This window comes from Rhincodon typus, chromosome 16, assembly GCF_021869965.1.
Source record: "Rhincodon typus isolate 14 chromosome 16, sRhiTyp1.1, whole genome shotgun sequence".
NCBI classification, from domain to species: Eukaryota; Metazoa; Chordata; class Chondrichthyes; order Orectolobiformes; family Rhincodontidae; genus Rhincodon; species Rhincodon typus.
In genome coordinates, this window is record NC_063347.1 from 28867086 (window position 1) to 28882216 (window position 15131).

General features: G+C 40.6%; 1 protein-coding gene across 6 annotated transcripts in view; it reads left to right on the forward strand.

Moving 5' to 3' along the window:
- The window catches only part of ccdc66 (coiled-coil domain containing 66), a 73621-nt gene that overhangs the window by 38638 nt on the left and 19852 nt on the right, over positions 1 to 15131 (forward strand). For all 6 annotated transcript variants that reach the window (XM_048606785.1, XM_048606788.1, XM_048606790.1 and 3 more), the window contains 6 exons: positions 163 to 434; positions 7315 to 7399; positions 9540 to 9701; positions 10991 to 11135; positions 11261 to 11386; positions 13276 to 13793. In XM_048606785.1, coding sequence (XP_048462742.1) covers positions 163 to 434; positions 7315 to 7399; positions 9540 to 9701; positions 10991 to 11135; positions 11261 to 11386; positions 13276 to 13793 — 1308 coding nt within the window. The remainder of the gene's footprint in view (positions 1 to 162; positions 435 to 7314; positions 7400 to 9539; positions 9702 to 10990; positions 11136 to 11260; positions 11387 to 13275; positions 13794 to 15131) is intronic.

Consider the following 15131-nt stretch of genomic DNA (forward strand, 5'->3'; position numbering starts at 1 on the left):
AGAGTTCAAATAAGTATCTTTTGGAAATCTAGCAGAAATGGGAAAAGTGTTTGTAGAGCTATTTTTAACTAAGCACAGCCATGATCCAGCCAGCTGGGGTGGATTAAAAATTTCCCTACACTTTTCTAATAATCAACCATTGCCTGTCTCCTGTTTTAATAGGATGATGACCATAACAGATGGGCTATGCACTTTGATTCTTACCAGAAGAAACCTGAGCAGCAGACTCCAATTTCTGTGAACACTTCTGGATCAGCACTGGAAAAATCTTCTGAATCAACACTGGAAAAGTCTTCTGAATCGTCTGAGTTACAGCAGCTTCCCACTCATGCAGTTCCTGTACTCCGTCACCATAACTCTTCAGCTAGAGAAAATACAGGAAACATCAGCGTTTTTATGGGACCTGATGTGCTGTCTAACCCACAGAAGACCAGGTTAGGCTCATCTACAACTTTTGTATATTCCACTGCATGACTCCATCACTTCCTCGGCTCATTTAAGATTTAAACTCTCATCCATGTCTTTGTTATCTTCAGACTTGACTATTCCAGCATGTTACTGGCTGGCCTTTTACATTCCATGGTCAGTAAGCCTGGTTATCCAAAATCGCCAACTGAGACTTGCACCAAGTTGCATAACACCTGTGCTCAGTCATTTACACCAGCTTCCCATCAAACAGTGCCTCCGTATTAAAATCTTCATCCTTGATTACAAATCCATTCATGGCTTCACCTTCCTATCTTTGCAATCTCTTCCAGTCCCAAACCCTCAAAGATAACTGTGCTCCTCTAATTCTGGCCTCCTGAATTTCACGATTTTAATTGCTAGCCATTCATGACCTTGCCTTTTAATCTGTCGAATTCCCTTCTTGAACCTCTTCACTTCATAATGTCTCATTCCTTATTTAAGACACTTCTATAAAATCTATCTTTTCCTCACTTATTCTAATAGTATTTTTGGTGCACTTTTGCAGTTTGTCTTACCATATTTGTGTGAAGCACATTAAGTTTTATTTTTTGCATAATGACAGAAGACATGGCTGAAGTAATTGCATGCTTCTTTGCCATATTATGAGCCATTTCTGCCTTCACCTGAGGTCCCCAACATCACACATGCCAGTCTTCAGCCAATTTGATTTACTCCACATGATATTAAGAAACAGCTAATGGCACTGGAAAGGCTATAGATCCTAACAACATCCTGGCAGTAGCATTGAAGACTTGAGCTGCAGAACCAACCATGCCCATAGCTAAGTCAAGTCAATCTTGTGTGGAGCTGGAGGAACACGGCAGGTCAGGCAGCATCAGAGGAGCATTTCGGGTCAGGACTTTCACCCAGTCCTAATGCAGTGTCCTGAAATGAAACATCGACTCTCCTGCTTCTCTGATGCTGCCTGAGCTGCTGTATTCCTCTCGCTGTAGCTCCACACTGTATTGACTCTGACTCCAGCATCTGCAGTTCTTGCTATCACCGATGCCCCTAGCTGAGCTGTTCCAGTTCAGCTACAACATTGGCATCTACCTACCAATATGGAAGATTTCTCAAGTATGTTCTGTTCATTTAAAAAAAAAAAAGGACAAATAGAGTTTAGACAAATGACGGGGGTCTTATAGAGATTTATAAAATTCTAACAGGACTGGAAAGGGTAGATGCAAGGAGGATGTTCCCGATGGTGGGTGTGTCCAGAACCAGGGGCCGCAATCTGAGGATCCGGGGTAGACGATGTAGGATGGAGATGAGGAGACATTTCTTCACCCAAAGAGCCTTTGGAATTCATTATCACTGGAAGTAGTTGATGGCAAAACATTGAATGTATTCAAGAGGTGACTAGATATAGCAGTTGGGGTAAATAGGATCAAAGGTTATGGGTAGAAAGCAGGGTTAGGTTATTGAGTTGGGCCATCAGCCATGATAGTGAAGAATGGCAGTGCAGGCTCGAAGGGCCAAATAGCCTCCTCCCTGCTCCTGTTTTCTATGTTTCTATGTAACTCCAACCTGGAGAATTTACTGTTGTATCTGTCGACTCTCCTTAATTAGCAAAGTGATGAAAGAGGTTGTTGATAATGCTCTTGAGCAGCACTCAAGTTCACTGACTCTCAGGTCAGGTTTCTACATTATGGCTCAACTCCTGTCCTCATTAAGCCTTGCTCTAAACATAGACAGAAGAACTCAACTACAGAGGTGAGGTGAGATTGATTGCCCTTGACATGAAGGCAGCATTTGATCAGGTGTGGAACAAAAGAGCAATATTGGAGTTAATGGGAATCATGGATAGCTCTCTTCAAATTGGGAATGTTCACTGATGACTGCACAATGTTCAATACCATTCACCACTCCTCAGATACTTAAGTAGCCCATGTCTATATATAGCAAGAAATATATAGAATAACAACCATGCTATTCAACCATTTACATGCTATATAGTAACCATCTCCAACATCTAAGAATCTAACCCTTTCCCCTTGATATTCAACAGCATTGCTATCACTGAATCCCCTACTATTAACCTTCAGAGGGTTACTCTTGACCAGAAACTGAACTGACCAGATATGTAAATACAGTGGCAACTGAAATCAGAGGCAAGGAATTCTGCAGCAAGTAATTTGGCTCCTGTCTCTACAATGCCTGTCTTCCACCTATAAGACACAAAGCAGGAGTGTGATCGAACATTCTTCACTTGCCTAAATGAGTGTAGCTCCAACAACACTCCAAGCTCAACACTGTTTAAAGCAGAATGCTTGACTGGAACCCATCCACCATCTTCAATATTCATTCCTTTGGCAGTGCAGCAACTCACCAAGGCAACATCAACAGCAACTTCCAAACTTGCAGCCTCTGCTACCTAGGACGACAGTGGCAGCAAAATCAGAGGAACACCCACTGCTTGCAAGTTGCTCTTCAGGTCGAACACCACCTGACATGGAACCATATTGCTGTTTCTTCACTGTCACTGGGTCAACAGCTAGAACATCACCCCCAACAACATGGTGGGTATACCTACACCAGATGGTCTGTAATGGTTCACAAAGGCAGCTCAACACTACTTCATCAAAGGCAATTAAGGATGGACAATAAATGCTGGCATAGTCAGAGACACCCACATCTTGTGAACAAGTTTTTGAAGAAATGCCAAATAATTGCGCAACAGAAGCGTAATTACAGCTGAAAATGTTCAAATTGCTCAAACAAAATAGCAACTATTATGGCATTGTCAGCTGTAGTGAACCAGAAGAGTTAGTTATTATAGATAAATCTTGAGGCAGTATTTTTTAAAATAAAAATCAGCAGTGTAATTGAATACTCCTCAGTTGCCTGGATGAGCATAGCTCCAACAGCATTCAAGATGCTTAACACCATCCCAACTTAAAGCAGCCTGCTAGATTGGCAGCACATCCACAAGCATCAACTCCCTCCAACACAAACGCTCAGTTGCAGACGTGTGTACTGTCTCCAAGATGCATTGTAGAAATTCATCAAAGATCCTTAGACAGCACCTTCCCAACCCACAGTCATTTCTATCTAGAAGGACGTGGGCAGCAGGTACATGGGAGCAACAACACCTACATGTTCCCCTCCAAGGCGCTCAGCACCCTGACTTGGAAATATATCTCTGTTCATCCACTGTCTCTGGGTAAAAATCCTGAATTCTCTCTAAGAGCATTGTGGATCTACCTACAGCACAGAGACTGCAAAGTTCAAGAGATACCTCACCAACACCTTCTCAAGGCCAACTAGGGGTGGGCCATGAATGCTGGTCCAGCAGTGATGCCGGCATCCAACAAGTGATTTTTTTAAAAAAAACTGGTTGGGAAAAAAAAAAACTCTAATGAGGCCCCTGCAAAGTCCAAAGAGCAGTGAGTGCTGGAAGAAGCCTGCGCACAGTTAAAAGTTAGGCAACTGAGCAACTAGATAGTTGGGTCTCGAAGGATGTCTTAAATTAGTTGAAAGGCTTTGTGTAATTGGAGCTCAGGACAATGCCAGGATTTGTGAAGGGCTTGAAGGAAGCTCACAAAAATATCCAAGGGCAGAACTGACTTACTGAAGCTTGGCGCTTGTGAAATGCTAGAGTTGTACTTATGAGTGAGTAAAAACTGAAAGAACTGGATGCTGTAAATCGGGAACAAAAACAAAGTTGATGGAAACGCTCAGCAGGCCCAGTTCCACCATTCTCCCTTCACCTGGACCCCTCCCTCCGGCCTTTTACCTGCACTCAATCTGTTCATTGAGAACTGTCAACGTGTTATTAGTCACCTCAATTTCTCTACTCCCCTCATCGAATCCAATCTATCTCCCTCCGAACTGACTGCACTCCGTGCACTCAGATCTAACCCTGACTTTGTTATTAAGCCTGTCGATAGAGTGGTGCTGTTGTAGTCTGGCGTACTGACCCCTACCTTGCAGAGACTGAGTGCCAGCTCTCAGATACCTCCTCCTACCTTCCCCTGGACCATAACCCCACCATGACACATCAGGCCATTGTGTCTACTACAATAACTGATCTCATTTCATCCGGTGAATTCCCCCTCCTGGCTTCCAAGCTGATAGTCCCCCAGCCCCACACAGCTCTCTTCTACCTCCTCCCATAAATCCACAAACAGGACTGTCTGGGCAAATCCATTGTTTCAGCCTGCTCCTGCCCCACAGAACTCATCTCTTCCTACCTGATTCGGTCTTCTCTCACCTGGTCCACTTCCTGCCCACGTACATCCATGATTCCTCTGACACCTTACGCCGGTTTCAAAACTTCTAGTTTGCCAGTTGCAGCTGCCTCCTCTTTACCATGGACATGCAATCCCTTTACATGTCCATTTCCCACCAGGAGGGTCTTAGGGCTCTCTGCTTCTTCCTGGAGCAAAGACCTCAACCATCCAACCACCCTCTTCCGCTTGGCCGAGCTCGCCCTCACCCTCAACAACTTCTCTTTTAGCTCCTCTCATTTTCTTCAGGTAAGAGGGGTGGCCAAGGGTACCCGCATGGGCCCTAGTTATGCCTGTCTCTTCATGCGGTACGTGGAACATTCCTTGTTCCAGTCCTATTCTGGACCTTACCCACAACTCTTTCTCCGATACATCGCTGATATCATTGGTGCTGCTTCCCTCTCTCATCTGGAATTGGAAAACTTCATCGATTTTTGCTTCCAATTTCCACCCTGCCCTCACTTTCACCTGGTCTATCTCTGACCCCTCCTTTCCCTTCCTCGACATTTTCTGTTTCCATTTCTGGGGATAGACTGGCCACTAATATCCATTACAAACCCACTGACTCCCACAGCTACCTGGACTATACATCCTCACACCCCACTTCCTGTAAAGACTCCATCCATTCTCTCAGTTCCTCCGTCTCTGTTGTAATTGTTCAGATGAGGCCAACTTCGACAAGTGAGCCTCCGAAATATCCACCTTCTTCCTCAACTGAGGTTTCCCCAGCACAGGGCCCTCAACCAGGTCCGACCCATCTCCTGCACTTCCGCCCTCACTCCTTCTCTTCCCTCCTGCAACAGCGATAGGGTTTCACTTGTCCTTACCTACTATCCCACCAACATCCATATCCAGAAGCTCATCAGAAGCCATTTCCGCCACCTCCAGCAAGATGCCACTACCTGACGCATATTCCCCTCCCCTCCCTTGTCCGCCTTCCGCAGGGACCATTCCCTCTGGGACACCCTGGTCCGCATTTCCTTCACTCCCAACATCCCCACAGCCCTACGGCCCTTCCCCTGTAATCGGCAAACATGCAACACCTGCCCATTTACCTCCTCCCTCCCCAATATCCAAGGGCCCAAACATACCTTCCAGGTGAAGCAACACTTCACCTGCACTTCCCAGAATCTGGTCTACTGCATTTGCTGCTCACAACGTGGTCTCCTCTACACTGGGGAAACGAAGTGTATACTGGGTGACCGCTTCGCAGAACATCTACGTTCTGCTCACAAAAAAGACCCTGAAGTACCTGTTGCCTGCCAGTTTAACGCACCACCCTGTTCCCTGGCCAACATCTCTGTATCTGGCTTGCTGCAGTGTTCCAGTGAAGCTCAACGCAAGCTGGAAGAACAACACCTCATTTTCTGCTTGGGGACCCTGCAGCCCTCTGGACTGAATATCGAGTTCAATAATTTTGGGGCCTAAACTCTGCCATGTCCCGGCCCCCAACCCCACACACCAGACCTTGTTAGCACATAGCCTGCCATTACACACTACCTGTTGTTAGTGACTAATAGTCTCCATTAACAACTATTCACCCTCCCAGCCTGATCGTTCTCAACTCCTTTGTCTGTCCAACTGTCTTTCTCTCTTTTACGGCTCTATCCTATCGTTTTACTCCCTACTCCACCCACCTCCCTATTTTCTGCATATAACCTGACGATTTTACCAGCCGCCATCACTTATGAGTGAGTGCTGGATTGCAGTTTTCAAGAATCCAATGGAATATAATCAAAGGTGATGGGCAGTGAGTGTAGATGCGAGAGAGAGAGAAGCAGACTCCATGTTAGGCAGGGCTTCTGTTAGCTTTCATCAGGTTCTGTATGGTTGAGGCTCAGAATAGTTCTAGAGCAGTTGCTTAGCTCTCGTGAGGACTCAGTTAAGTCCTCAAAGATGCGAAACGTTCAAAGGAAGTTTGTACACAGTTGAAAGTTCAGTACAATAGAGAGTGGGAGTTGAAAAGTTCACAAGCAGTATTTTCTCTGAGCCAGAGAGTCAAATAAAAGCTCAAGAAAAATCCAGGGGAAATACTAACTTGATGTAACTTGCTGTTCGTGAAAAGCTCGAGTTGACCTTATAACTAAGTGCCAGAATGCAGTAATCAAGAATCCAGAGAAGCGTAATCCCAGGAAAGGAAGAGAACCAGAAGAACATGAGCAGCCATTGAGGCAGTCATGGCGGAATAGCTTTTGAAAGAGTTCAGGACTCAGTTGTTGAAAGTGAAGAGTTGTTGTCCTTTGAGAATCACTGTAACTCATTAAACTGTCCCCATGATAGTGACATTGTGGCATGGGGATTTGCTGAAAACTCTATCGGATCTGTTTAATCACGTGCTATTTGATGTACACTATGATGTGTTCGACCATTGTTTGTACCCATATTTACCTTAAGTTAACTTGCGAATATCAAACGATAAGTCACTTAACTGTGTAGTCTAAACCTTTCGGTCAATAATTTAAGCATGTTTGTTTGAGTTATATCTAATAAACTAGTCTATCACAATTGACAGTCAGGTGATACATTATTTTAATACTTTTTTTTAGTTTTCCCATGCTTTCAACATTACCAAATCTTAAAAGAACATGTGAAGTTTTTCAATATTACTATATTTCAGCTTTTTGCGATCAATGACTGCCTTATTAGACCCAGCACAGATTGAAGAACGAGATTTGCGTCGAAAGAAGCAACTGGAACACCAGGTGATCATATGATCTTTAAGAAAACAAATCTCGTGCATGCATTATTAAAATCATGTCAATTTTATACTTTTTTCATAGTGTAGTTTGCTGACAGTATTTTCAAGTTTCAAAATATGTAGTATGATCTTTTGTTTCCTCCTTTGTATCATTGTTGAAGAATAACAATTTATGGAATCGGGGAAGATCTCAAAAAGGCCAAGAAAGTGATGTTAACTTTAAAATTTCCAGCAAATTTCCTTAATATGCACCCATATCCACAACCCAAAGGTGAAACAATGTGTTACAATCCATGCACAAGTTTATCTCTGACCAGTGTCAAAAGAGTTGTAAAATCTAAAAACATAGGGGGAGGTGATTCAGCATATTATACTTATGCCCACTATGATGAATTCCATTATTTTGTTACATCATTTTGTATTGCAGGAGGCAGCAGTTAAGCAAACGTAATATTTGGGGTACAGATAGTTCAGACAAGAATCATAATCCCTTGTGAAGTTTTAATTAGATTTGGTGACCCATTGTGTCACTCAGACCTGGGAGTCAGTTGCTGAGGAATCTGTAGGATCTGTTTGACTGCAGCATCACTGTCACCCATATTTGCTTCATGTTTGGGATGTTAGAATATGAGTCATTTCTATCTTCGCACATTCTAAATTTTGTAAAATTAATAATCTTTGCATGTTTGTTAAAGTTTTAAATCTGTTATCCTTAACAAAACAAACCTGGCTGAATTGATTCTACTTCTATCAGACGCAGCCTAAGCCTAGTGAATTGGTCATATTATCACTCTGGTTAAATTTAAAATTTGTTCTAGCTTGTGAAGGAATCTAGAAAGGAATTGGTGCACCCCTTCGACCTCAGCCAATACCACTCTTTAGTTCCACTTCTGTACTCCTTCTACATGTCCCTGCAATCCTATTCATTAGATTTGAGCATTGCTAGCATTAACATTAGGTCAGCATTAACCCATCACTAATAGCATTTGAGAAGATGATGGTGAGCTGTCTTGAAATACTGCAGTCATGCGGTGAAAGTGCACCCACAGCATTAGTGGCAAAGGAGTTCTTGGATTTTGATGTGTCTGTGAAGGAATAGAGATGTAGGTTCAAGTCAGGAGGGTGTGTGGTTTGGTGAAGTACTTGCAGATGGTGATGTTCCCTTGTGCGTTGTGCTGTTCTTGTAGCTGGTAGAACTTGCACATTTGGAAAGTTGTATCAAAGGAGGCTTCCTAAATTGTTGCAAACTGTGGCCACTATTTGATGGTAGTGAGGGATCAAATGCTTCACTTATTGGTGGGATGACAGTTAAATGGACTGCTTTGTCCTGGATAGTAATAAGCTTCAGTTTTATTTTTGGAAGAACAGCACTTATCCAGGCATGCAGGAAGTAATCCACCAACCCCTTGACTTGAGCTTTGTTGGATATTATTGATGGTAAATATCCAATTCTCTTTTTAAAGTTACTTCTGCCACGATCGAAACACATTTTCTTTATTCCACTGTAATCTCTCAGAATTTTGGATTCCTGTAATAAATCGAACCTTCTGTTACTCTGCTGTCAAGAGGCAAAAAAAACAGTTTTCTAATCTCACCAACTCACGAGTAGCTGCTGGCTTTTATTCATGGACAGTTTTCTCCTTTTTCAAACTACGGACTTCTTAAAGCTGTTGAGCCCAATACTTGCATCTGAATAATTATTTCTGAATTTCATATACTGCGCACCATAAGCTCCCCACTTAGACAGTTTTGTTCTTTATAGTTTCTGGAGGTTATTATGATGAGGATCCTGGATGTCTATCATTGTTATTTGAAGTACAGTCTCTATTCCTGTTTCTATGAAACATAACTATGCTGATTCGCTCAAGCTATGACAAACAGCAGCAGTTGAAACAGGATCACAGTTGAAAAGTACGAAATATGGAATTCTGTTAAGATCTAAAAGTAAACAACAATATGAGGAATTGACTAAACACAGCCTATTTCCTGTTAATTCAATAAAACAAGGTTTCATCACTGCCTTTACATTCTTTAGATCTTGTGAAAACCTATTTAATGATATTTTAAGAAGATAATGGATAATATAAAATTAATTGTAATCTTCCATAACATGATAGCTAATTTATTTTAATCTTGTTCTTTAGAAAGCTATAGCCATCCAGGTAGAAGAGCGCCGCAGACAGAAGCAGCTGGAAGAAGATCAGAAAAGAGAAGAAGAACAAAAAGAAGAACTTCGTTTGGCAAAGGAGAGAGAAAGGTTGAGACAACAATATGAGGAAGAAACTCGAGCACAAAGGGAAAAGGAAGTAGGTGTTATTACCTATTTAACTTTACATTGTGGGTGGAGCTTCCAGTTGAGCAATATCTTCATTCAGTTTTTAAATACTACCTTATCTGAAACTAAAATGTACTTTTAAGTTTTTTGCCCTTTTCTGGATATTTTGCTCAGTAACATATATTTCCTGATCTTGAAGCACTGACTAAAAAATATAGTGTTATTTCAACACTTAATTCAATACTTTTTTTTTAACTGTTTATTGGCTCAGCTGATGGAACTCTTCTTATCTTTGTGTTAGATGTCCATGCATTCTAATCCTATTCTGTGAACTGAACAGAAACTCTATGTGTACATGTTCATGCAATTCTGTGAGAATGTGTCCTGTCTCTAGAATGAGTATGGAACTTAAATGCTTGTTTCCATGTTCTAAGTGTTCTGATCAAGTGATTCTTCAGTCAAACAACAACACCAAACTCATGAATCCCATTTGTCTTTTTTATGGGATCTTGCTGTATGCAAAATATTTGCTGTATTTGCCTTCAGAACAATGGTGACTGCTTTAAAGAAAAATTAATTGGCAGCAAGATACTGTAAGAATACAAAAAGTATAAATCAGTTTTGCTTTTTTCCGTAATGTCTGTAATGGGGCATTAAGTTTTTCTGTGCACTAGAGCAGCCACTTAAATGTTAATCGACCAGCAAAGTCTTATGTATTTGATTGCATAGGTTTGGCTGTATGCTTATTTAAAAAGACTCTTACGGAAGCTTGAATAGGTAGAAAAGAGGCAGCCATCAACCACACTGTGGTGGAAGGCTTTCCAACACTTGCCGTAGTCAATCTTGGCCCCCATCCAGTTGGACGTGGAGGAAAGTCTGGGTGAGGCAACCTAAGAAAGTACAAATAGTCTGGATTATGGATAAATCAGCTGAGGTCAGGAATATAGCCTTGAGACACAAGGTTCCCATTCACTAAACATGCACCTTTAATCTGCAGTGATGAAAAATCAAGGCCAAGCTACCCATTTGTTTGCTTCTACAGCTCTGGAAATATGCCCAAAATCTTCCCTAGAGCTTCATGTTGTCAGCAGTGTTTGAAGTTGTACTTGCAGTGTCAAAGCGCATTGAGAATGCCACTTGGTCTGAAGAAAATGTGATTGTAAATCTGCAACGTTGGTGGATTTTTTTTGACAACAGCTAATTGATTGACAAAACTGACGAATTATGAACTTCTAGTTAAAACTGTAGAATAATGACTTCTTGTTCGTTATAAACAAAACCCAAAAGTTGACATACTTTAAAGTATCTTTGATCTTCTAGGAATTCCATAATCGTAAAACCAACATGCTTTATGAAACTGTACAGAGGGCACAAGAGGAGGCACAAAGGCAGAAACAAGAACAGCGCATAAGAGAGTTGGTTCGTAAAGGACATGATATTTCAAATCTTCAGAAGAACGAAGAAGGTATGTAACAGATAACCAGCAGATTTTAGAATTTGTGGTGATTATTATGTTGTCGAAGAATGTAGTATGTATTGTTTTCATAACTTTTTTCACTTCCATTTGACTACATTATTTATGATTGACAGGTGCCACAAGCTGCACAAGCTCCTGCACAGCACCTGGTAGCCATGGCTGTGAAGACATTAGTGAGGTGCTGGGACAAGCTGTGATGGAAAAAGATTCTCCAAGAAAAGACAGAGGTATCCAAACTGGTAAGTATTTGTCCAGCAAAATACTTACTGGTGAATTTTACTAAACTATAAAACTGCCTAAGTATGATGGTAGTATCGTCTTTCCACTTAGACTGGTCAGTTACAAGAACATTGAATTTTTCTGTCAAACACTTCAGCTGTTGGTCTGCTAGTTGGTTGCTGCTAGTGCGACTATCAGTCACCTTAAACCTATGCCTTGTTCTTAACCACTTCTTAATGTTCATAACAGTTTATTTACTTATCCTGAACACTACTTGATTTGTAAACAGCTCTATCAAATCTCTTAACCTTCTCTGTTCAGTGGAGAGCAATGTCAGATTTTCCAGTCTGTCCGCAAAGCTTTAATAACTCATCCCTGGACATAGGAACAGAAACAGACCATTCAACCCATTGAGCTTACTTTGCCTTTCTAGTAGATTATGTTGATCATCTATTCAGTTCCACTTTCCTGCGCCACCCCCATAGTTCATAATGCCATTAGTAACCCGAATCAATCAGATTTTGAAATGATCATGCTTAATCGTTGATCTTCCACAGTCCTCTGCAGTAGAAAATTACAAAGACATACAACTGAGTGAAGAAATTCATCCTCACCTTTCTCTTAAATGGCCAATGTCCTTTATTCTAGAATTATCCACCAGGGTAACATTTCTATCTAAACCCACCCTGTTAACCCTGTGAGAATTTTTACAGTTTCCGTGAGCTCTCGTTTCATTCTTAAAATCTCCGGGAAATACAGCCCAATATCATAAATTTCTCCTTGGATAATCCTACCGTCTGCAGGATTATTCTGCTGAACCTCCATTGCACTTCCTCTGTGATAGATTCATCATGCTTTAGATAAGGAGACCAAGACTTTACACAGTATTCCAAGATTCTATAATTGCAGCTGGACATCTTTACTTTTGCAGTGAAGGCCAAAATACCATTTGATTTCCTAATTGCTTGCTGCATTTGAATGACTCATGAACAAAGGCATCCAGGTCCCTTCGGATGTCAGCACTTTCCAACCTCTTGCCATTTAAGAAACACATTCTTTGTTTTTCCAAGAAAACTTAACTTCACACAATTCACATTGTTTCATCTGCACTGCTCTTACCTGTACACTGAACCTGCCCAGGTCACCTCGAGGCTTCCCTGCATCCTCCTCACACCTTAGCTTCAGAATGAATTTTATGTCATCACAAAATTTCATTGTATAATCTTTTGAAAACAAATTTTATCATATTGAAACATGGCTTGAATTTGAAATTTCAAGATGCCATATACAAGGAACAATGCTTGTGTTAATTTATGTGAAATCTTTCTGAAGACAGTTCCTCCAAAGAAACAATAACTTAGTATATAGTTATTAATAATTCCAAGTAAAATAATATACAAGATCATTGATCTAATTTTGGATGATTAAACAAACTCCCAGAAACCGTGCAAAAACAGTGTTCAATGCCCTACTCCTAGAAATGATACTTTTGATCTTAGTGGTTCATATTGTTAGGCAAAATGGTTGACAAAATCTGACATCACTCAAGAAATGGTGAATTTGTATAGTTGCTGTTGGTCGGAATTCTTCCTGAGTAATTCTCTCAATTGTCTGTGACAATTCAGTTTCTAAACAATAACCCATGACCTGTTTCATTAATTATATGCCCTGCATACTTACTGGATAAAAAGTACAAATTTTCATTTTTACAAGGCAAGTCATTTTTAATTAAATTTTAAATCTGCAATTATTGCTACCCTTATTTAACTTTGGTTCAATGTTTCCTTAAAGTACAATTTTATAGTAGTTCCTCTTGTATTTCTTTCACAGAATGATTTTATAACTAAAGCAAATGCTTTTTTAATTATCAACTGAAATAGAGAATTGCAATGATGTTTATGTTTTCCAGAGGATTTTGAGTTGATTGTGAAAGTTGAACACAGTGCAGAAATTACAGACCACAGTGCAGTGTCCTACACACCAGATACAATTGCAGAATGCAACACTGTGTCAATCTCAAGGAAATCCAAGATGAAGCCAAATGAAACGATTGCAGTGACTGAAAAAGAAAATGTTTTATTATATGATGATTCCTGCGATCAATTTGCAAAAACTAAAAAAGGGAAAAATGAGAAACGTCCAGAATGGAACACAAACAAAACAAGTAAGAGATACATCCCTGCTTCAGAACGCTATCCTAAAGGCTTACAAAGAGAGAGAGAAGAGAAAAAAATGAGAAGACAGATGGAACTATTGCAGTTGTTGGAAAAAAGTGTTCCAAAGCATCGAGTGAAAAAAAAGCAGTCCTTGAAAGATCCCATATTAGAGAGACCACCTTCACCAGTGGTGCCAGCACTACAAGCAAAAATAGCTGTCTGTCTATCACCTCAGCCTGTAGAAAAACAAGAACTATCTCTTCTGCAGCAGGTAACTAAGTCACTTTACAGCTATTTAACAACATAGAGTCATACAGCACGGAAACAGACCCTTTGGGCCAATCAGTCCATGCTGAACACCATTCCAAACTAAACTAGATCCACTTGCCTGCCTCTGATCCATATCCTTCCAAACCTTTCCTATTCATGAATTTTATCCAAATGTCTTTTAAATGCTGTAATTGTACCTGCATCCACTACTACTTTAGGAAGTTCATTCCATACGCAGACCACTCTGTGTAAAAGAAAATGTTGCCTCTTATGTGTTCAGAAAGATCATGAGAAAACCGCCACTTGTGCACAATGAAAACTAAAGAAGATTTCTAGACTTTTGCATGTGATGTGACTAATACCTGAATCGTGTTAAAATGTTAGACTTGATCAAAGGTCGTGAGTGTCTGCTTGCGAAAGGTGATGCTCAATTTATAAATTAAATAAATGAACACAAAGTTCTTTGACTTGTATACTGTGATGTGATGGCCAATCTAAGTCCAAATAAATTTGGAATACGGTTAATGAAATCCCCATCCCCAGGTTAAGGTGGGGAGCATTGGACAGGATTCTAGCCAAGAATCAAAGTACGATTAATTAATTTATACTGTTGAGAGGTTAGCTACCTTCCAGTAATCACTGTCCCAGCTCACAAGCAAGTAATGTCTGTTAAGTTACTGTATCAGAGGGTTCTAAACTGAACATAAGTCACACCTTTCGGTGAGAAAGAGGAAGGGAAGAAAGTGGTGCTTGGTGGAGGTGTTGAGGGGGAGGGGTGTGGAAGGGGGCACGAGGGAAGGTGGAGGATATTTCACTGTTGCCACTGGCACGTTATTGCTACTGTGACCTTCAGCTTATTCATGTTTGACATAACTTCATAATTAATTAAAAGAAATTGAATTGTACCTACTCATTTTCTTACTTCTGGTAAACAAATAACTTCTAATCTGAAGGCTTTACGATGAAAATAAAGCTTTTTATTATGAACTTATTCATTTTCTGAATGATATTACCTCTCAAAAGTCAAAGGATTACCTCCGCTTACATTTTAAGTGTTGATATTCAGGCTGATTGGATTTAATTGAACAGTTATGCTGAAGTCAAAATTCTACTAATAATAGTTTAAATGTTTATTCTTTATGAATCATATATACATATTGCTATCGTAGCATTAGATGAGAAATTGGAAAAATTGGGCACAGCAAGATGAAACAGTATTTTAAATTAGTCTTTAAATTAAGATGTCACAAAACAGATAACCTCCAACATAAGGTGCAGGGCTGGATGAACACAGCAGGCCAAGCAGCATCATAGGCGCAGAGAGGCTGACGTTTCGGGC